Source organism: Lepisosteus platostomus, chromosome 14 (assembly GCF_059453375.1).
Source record: "Lepisosteus platostomus isolate fLepPlt1 chromosome 14, fLepPlt1.hap1, whole genome shotgun sequence".
Lineage (NCBI taxonomy): Eukaryota > Metazoa > Chordata > Actinopteri > Semionotiformes > Lepisosteidae > Lepisosteus > Lepisosteus platostomus.
The window spans coordinates 27470583-27477471 of NC_142624.1; the positions used below are offsets into that span (position 1 = coordinate 27470583).

Below are 6889 nucleotides of genomic sequence, written 5' to 3' on the forward strand. Positions count from 1 at the left end.
GAACTCTAGACATAGGGCAGACATATGCTCCAAAACCTAGCATTAAAAAAGGATATGATTTCTCTCATGTTTAGGGTTTCAGCACCAGGAAATGTGTAATACATTTAGCTCAGGGCTACATATTAGATCGAATTAGGAGACCAGAATGACTCCTTTTGTAACATAAATAAAACAGCCGTGTTCAAAACATGAAAGAGTCGAATATGCATATAGTTAAAAATACATAAACATATTTAAATAAAAAGTGATTTATGGATAATGCAGTTCTTGATTAAAGAGGTGGTTTCTGCAAAGAAAATGTGCTGGAGAATTCCCAAAAAAATGAACCCAGTTTATTATAGTTGGCAACCAAAAAAAACTTTTCCCTATTTATTTTTAAATAAGCATAGCATGGAAGTCTAACAGAGAGTCATCTGAGCAGTTAATGTTAAACCCCAGTGGTGCACTCAATTTAAATGTCTGTAATTGGAGTTACAGTAGACTCGTTTATTTTCCCAGAGATCATTCAAATAACTCCAGGATCTTTTACAAATTACTTTTGTACGAACGATACCAAACGGAAAGTCCAGTTGACCAAATGGAGTTTTTTTTTTTTCACAGCACGTGCCATGTCTGCAGCACCAAGGGCATAATGGTAACATCTGGCTTTTTCATTTCATTTCGGATGCAGCGTCTTCGATCTTGAAAAGGGAGAAGCGTATGAGGACGAGAAACGTGCACTTCGAGAGCGTCACGGTCTATTACTTCTCCAGGAGACAGGGCTTCACCAGCGTCCCCAGCCAGGGGGGCAGCACCCTGGGCATGTCCAGCAGACACAGCAGCGTGCGCCAGTACACCCTGGGGGAGTTTGCCTTGGAGCAGGAGAGGATTCACAGGGAGATGCTCAGAGACCACTTGAAAGAAGAAAAACTTAATTCCATAAAGCTAAAGGTAAAGTAACACACAAAAACATGGGTATTCTGAAATAAGTGCCTTGACTAGCAGTGTTGTAAAATAAATAACTGATCAGGAGGCATCAGATTTTACTCTTACTAGGATGGTATTCTTCTTTATATATTTTGTACTTTTGAATCTGTTTCATAATTCCTTTTATCATGCCAAAGCCTTATGACATGAAACAGTTTCCCCGTGTGTTTAATACTACTAGAGAAATGCTGCTCAAATCAAATAAAAGGTGGGCTGTACCTTGCTGTGTTCCTTTTGGAGCCATTTTACTGAAGAAGACCCTCTGACCACCTGATTTCCTGCAAATGAAAGGCGTAGGGTAGATACATGAGAGTTAGAAACTCGAGAGTTCTCACGTGTCCAATAAAAAGTGGAGAAAATCCATTTTTTCTGCAGACGGGGAACATCTACAGTACATGAGAGAATCACATCTATAAATGCAAGCTGTTTCAGGTGACACCTTGATTTACATAAACTGTTTAAAGCACAGTTTAGCTGATGTAATAAACCTAAGAATTTTGAAAATGTTGCGGCAGGTTGTTTAAAAATGTGTTTTAGAGCACCTACCCACATTATCTTTTAAATGTCATTACTAGAGTTGTATATGTAATTATACAGTAAGTGAATTATATTGCTACAAATTAATTTCATGACCATTTGAACAAAGGAGCAAATACACAGTAGGCTTTACCTGGAATAAAATAACACTCCCTAACCAAGTAATGACCAGATCACCGTGGCTCAAAACGGGAAGAGACACAGGTCTACTGAGATCAGGTTCAGAGGTCTCCCGTGCCTGTGACTGAGGTTGTCATAGCTCAAGCTAATTTCCATTTTCCTGTGAAATGGGGTTTTCCTTGGGAAAATGAATATCAATTTTTGGTGTTTTCTCACATTTGAGATTCACCCTGTCCGCAGTTTTCTCCCAACTTTTCTCCGGAACGTGCACGTGCACTGCCAATGCCCATGCCACTCACACCGCATACTGCTTTTCATTAGTGTTCAAATGTTTTCAGTGGTTCTAACAATATATTCAATCCATTGATTGAATTGATCCACAAAGCATTGATTCTGACATAGCACAAAAACTGACATAGTGGAGTGTTCACACAATCACCCCGTGTAGTGAAATGAGATCACAGCATTACAATGGTCGATGGGCGCAGGTGTCAGTGCAGTCCGAACAGGTGAGTTTTGAGGAGGCGCTGGATGGTGGCCAGAGAAGCGGGGTGTTCCTGATCTTCACTGATCTGGTTGCAAACCACGGAGCCAAGGGAGCAGAAGCAGCGGTCAAAGGAGATTGGAGAGCGAGGGGAAGGAATGACTAGTCGCCCAGCCAAGGAGGAGCGAAGAAAAGCGAAAGGGGAAGTAGGGAGAGACAAGAGACTTGGAGGTAGGAGGCAGAAGAGCAGAGAAGAGAGTGAGTGGTAAGACAGGACAAGGCCCTTGAACTAGATGTGACAGTGATGCCGTGCATTTGAGATGTTTCTTCATCTTTCTTTATCTTTTCAAACCTTTCAGAAATATAGACAGTAAAGACAATTGAGAACATAGCAGTTGTAGCTTTTAAATAAAGTAGTCTATTTGAAGAAAATCTGACTCTAGCTCTTTTACTGAGGTGTATTTGCCTCAATGAATAAATATCTGAATGACAGATTTTGTTGAACATCACCAAGAGACTGAAGAATACACAGCACAGTAAAAGCTCTGGTTATAAACGAATTGACATTGCTTTCTGATTTCCGGTTGATTTCCCCAATTTAACTTAATTTGACCTTTAATGCTTTTAGCTGACTAAAAATGGTACCGTGGAATCCGACGAAGCCAACGTCCTTACAGTGGATGACATTTCCGATGATGACATTGATCTGGACAACACAGAAGTTGATGAATACTTCTTCCTTCAACCCCTCACAACCAAAAAGAGGAGAGCTTTGCTGAGGGCTTCTGGTGTGAAAAAGATAGATGTAGAAGAAAAACATGAGCTCCGCGCCATCCGAGTCTCAAGGGAAGACTGTGGGTGTGACTGCAGAATATTTTGTGATCCTGAGACCTGTGCTTGCAGCATGGCTGGAATTAAATGTCAGGTAAATGTAAAACACACCATACTGTATGTTGTGTTGTATCAATTTTATTTGAATTTGAAGCCATGGAATTTAAGTTTCCTGCACAAAATTCTGTAGTGTCCAATTATGTGTGCATTGTTCTCCAGTACATACCTCTACGTGACTAAAGCATTTTCTAAAGCACATCTGCCTTTCTGATTATAATTGTAATTTATTTCAGTAATGAATAATAAAATAGTAATTTGAGTACTAAAGCATAACATTAAACAAAGTATTAATAACCTATTTTATAGGTTAAAATATCACATTTTCAAATCCTATACTCTTTGTCTTAAAATATCTTTTAATGTCCTCAGAAATCAAAGCAAGTGTAACTTGGATTTTATCTTGCGCAGTTTTTGTATGACAGCCGGCAAGACAAAATGAAGATTAAGTGGATTTTTAAAGTTGCTTTTCTGCTTTTCTGCAGGTAGACCGTATGTCCTTCCCTTGTGGCTGCACAAAAGAGGGATGCAGCAACACTGCAGGTAGAATTGAATTTAACCCAATAAGGGTACGGACTCACTTTCTACACACCATAATGAAGCTTGAATTGGAGAAGAACAGAGAGCAACAACAGGCATCTGCAGCAAACGGTTACCATGGTGAAACGAATGTTCACAGTAATCCCTTGGTCCAGGCCCAGCATAGTCTTGAGTATTCCCTTGCAGATACTGTTCCTCAGACTGCAATAATGCACCTTCAGGCAGCTGATGAGCTAGAGGAGCCAATAGAGGATGAGGAAGAAGAAGAAGATGAAGAAGAAAATGAGGATGATGAAGAAGAAGAAGATGATGGCAGTAGTTTATGCAGCGGTCTTACAGACTCAAGCACACAGAGCTTAGCAGCTAGCGAGTCCGATGAAGAGGATGACGAAGAAGATAAATCAGATGATTTTGGAGAAGGAATGACTCCACCAGTCGTATCAAGGGCTGAAGTGGTTCCTCTTTCCTCAGTATTGTGTTATTCAGATGGTACAGTGGTCCATGAAAATCACAACAGCACCAATTCCTATTACACTAGCTCATCAGTGGAGTATTATCAGCTGGAAAATTCCAACACTGCTGCAGGGAACATAGCAGCTAATCAAGGCAACGAGGCCTACAGTGAAGCTTCATCATACCAAGACAGGGTTACCAATAACAACGGAACAATGTCATTGGTGCCTTACAGCATGACTTCTGAGCAGTACACAGACTATTCTCGGCAGCAGGATGAAAGGTATACTAATCATCACTTTGCAGTCTCAAACGGAGCATCCTCCGTTATTGTCTGTTGTACCCCTGACCAGGAAAACAACGTTCAGTCAAATGGGATATACTGTGAACAGACTCCAGGCCACTCTCAGATGGAGTTTCACAACTACTTGAACAATAATTCTCAAGACCGTTATGTCACCAATGGGAATTGTTTCACAGTTGAGCAGCCAAAGGAGGTTTCAAACGGACTCTCTGAAGTCTCCCCTCTGCCAGACAATAAAAAGAATCCTACACTTGAAAGCGTTCCAGAGGTCACGCCAGTTTAGGGTCCCTGACCCGTTTAGATTTTTTTTAATTAGCCTTGGTCCAGTAATGCAGTAGTTCTCAGCCTTGACACTGGAGGGAATCCTGAGTCTTTTGGTTTCCGTTCCACATGAACTCTTAATCACTGTGGCTAACTGATCCCTTTAATCAAACTTTTTTTTGTGTGATTAGACCTTTTTAACTTGTTTCCGCACTGAGTCTTTTCTTCCAGAAATACTCCCCTGCGGGCATGCTTTTTAAAGAAATTTAGCAAACAGAGCCCCATCCGTTCTCTTTTTTAGTTTTTCCATCATATTTCATAGGTCTGATATTAATTATTCAGTTATATTAATGGTGTCCATAGGTGGGAATGACATTGAATCAAACTATCCAGCATAATAAAAAATTAAACTTGCTTTCTTCAGAGCCCCAGTTACATTTCACACACCTGAATGAGGGTATATGTGAATAAAAAGGGGTTGATTCTTGCTAGTAATTCTAATTACTAACCCTCATTTGGAACAAAAACCAGAAAACACAGGTATACTCCAAGTCTAGGATGGAGTGCTACTACAATAATGAACTTCTCAAATATGATTAATTGGTTCAAATGTATGTTATTTAAGAGAAAGTTTTAAATTGTGGCTAATGCTTCAGATATGTATTGTTTTTTTCTACTTACATGACTTGATTGCACATGAAAGTCTCATTTTTAGATCTTGCCTGTTTTATTAAAAGTCCAGGTTATGAATAATTTATGTAGCTTTTTGAAAACATCTGTCAAATGTTATTAATTTAAAACACGAAGTGAAACAAGATAAAAGACTTTAAAAAAACTGTAAGCTTAAGCCTGTGCTATGTAAGTATATTGTAATTTCAAAGTATCCTTTTAAAGGATCTAGTTTTCAGCTAATCTTGTGGATAGAACTTTTATATGTTCATGTGTCAATTGTGAGAAAAATGTTTACTGTATCAATTTATTTATGGGATTATGATGTGTATGTAAAATATAAATGTTTTGATAATGAATAGCATGATATTTTTTAGCTGATGACCTTGCAAATTCAAGAATAAGCTGACTGACAACACAAGTTGACTGAAATCACTCAGTGTACTGTATAAAATGTTTTATCTGTTTTATCACAGACTGTATTTAGTATGTCCTTTTTATAGTTTATGAAAGCATGCAACTGGATCTGAAAAGTGCTTTTTGTTTTCATCTTTCTTTGCATTCTGGTTTAAAGACCAAAGCATTGTTTGATCTGAGACATTCATATTTCCATAAAAAAGGCTGCTTAAGCACTTTCTTTTTACAATTCATACCAAGAAAGGGCAGTCGCCATATTAGGAAAATGTCAGTCACTCATACTTGAAACATTCTCCAGTGGTAGACAGTAATTTAATAAATTGCATTTTGTGACGTAAACATTTAATGTTTTTTATTCAGTATTGTTCCTGCTTCTTGCTACTATCATAACCTAGAAGTATTTGATTGTTTTAAAATAGTCTTGGTCCAATAATGGTGTGGTTCTTAGCCCTGACTCTGAAGGGAGCTTTTTGTCTTTGTGGCTTTCTTTCTACCTGAAATACCAGATCATTGACTATTTTTACATGTGCGAATTGTCACCTTTCATAAATGCACTTGTAGAATGATCATTTTTCTGAAAGAATTTGTCGGTGTTTCACTTAGCATTTCACAGTGCTTTCTATTTTTATCATTCCGCCATAAACACTCATTGAATTACAGTGTTTTACATGATTATGCTTAAGTGTTATAATTTTGATCTAGGGCTATAATTCTCTACACAAATCAGATATTTCCCTACGTAAGTCAGCTATTCCCACAAATACCATCAATAGTTAATTGAGATAAACTAAAAGGTTAATTCCTCCCTGTGTGATGGGGTGCTCCACATCTGTGTTAGTAAATGCAGTCAGTACTGGTGAAAAGTGGGGCAGTAAATATAATAACGACTACTACCTTTCTGTTACATATTTTGGCATAATTGAAATTAAACACAATGAAACCTATTACAAAATCTGTGCATGTATTTGCAGGCAGGAGCTGTGTCTTAATGTGGTTGGTTTTAAATTAAGCCTTTGCTGTGTTTTTTTCAAACTCAAAAATTTAACGAAGCATTAGAAAACAAAGGTTATGAGGGATGATCTGTCATTATGCTCCCATGGGTGTGTGCATACTGTATACAGTGCCTTGGAAAAGTATCCAGACCCTTCCTATGGTGAATTACAAAATGTTGCATACACGTATCTTAAACGTCATATTTTGTTCAAAACCCAATGCTCAGACTGAAGACTTTCAATGCTAAGATAAGTCAC

General features: G+C 38.2%; 1 protein-coding gene across 2 annotated transcripts in view; it reads left to right on the forward strand.

Annotated features, from left to right (window-relative positions):
- Window positions 1-5978, forward strand: part of csrnp3 (cysteine-serine-rich nuclear protein 3) — a 47104-nt gene extending 41126 nt beyond the window's left edge. For both annotated transcript variants that reach the window (XM_088605419.1, XM_088605420.1), the window contains 3 exons: window positions 671-930; window positions 2736-3032; window positions 3481-5978. In XM_088605419.1, coding sequence (XP_088461545.1) covers window positions 671-930; window positions 2736-3032; window positions 3481-4575 — 1652 coding nt within the window. In that variant the 3' untranslated portion in view covers window positions 4576-5978. The remainder of the gene's footprint in view (window positions 1-670; window positions 931-2735; window positions 3033-3480) is intronic.
- The last annotated feature ends 911 nt before the right edge of the window (window positions 5979-6889 follow it).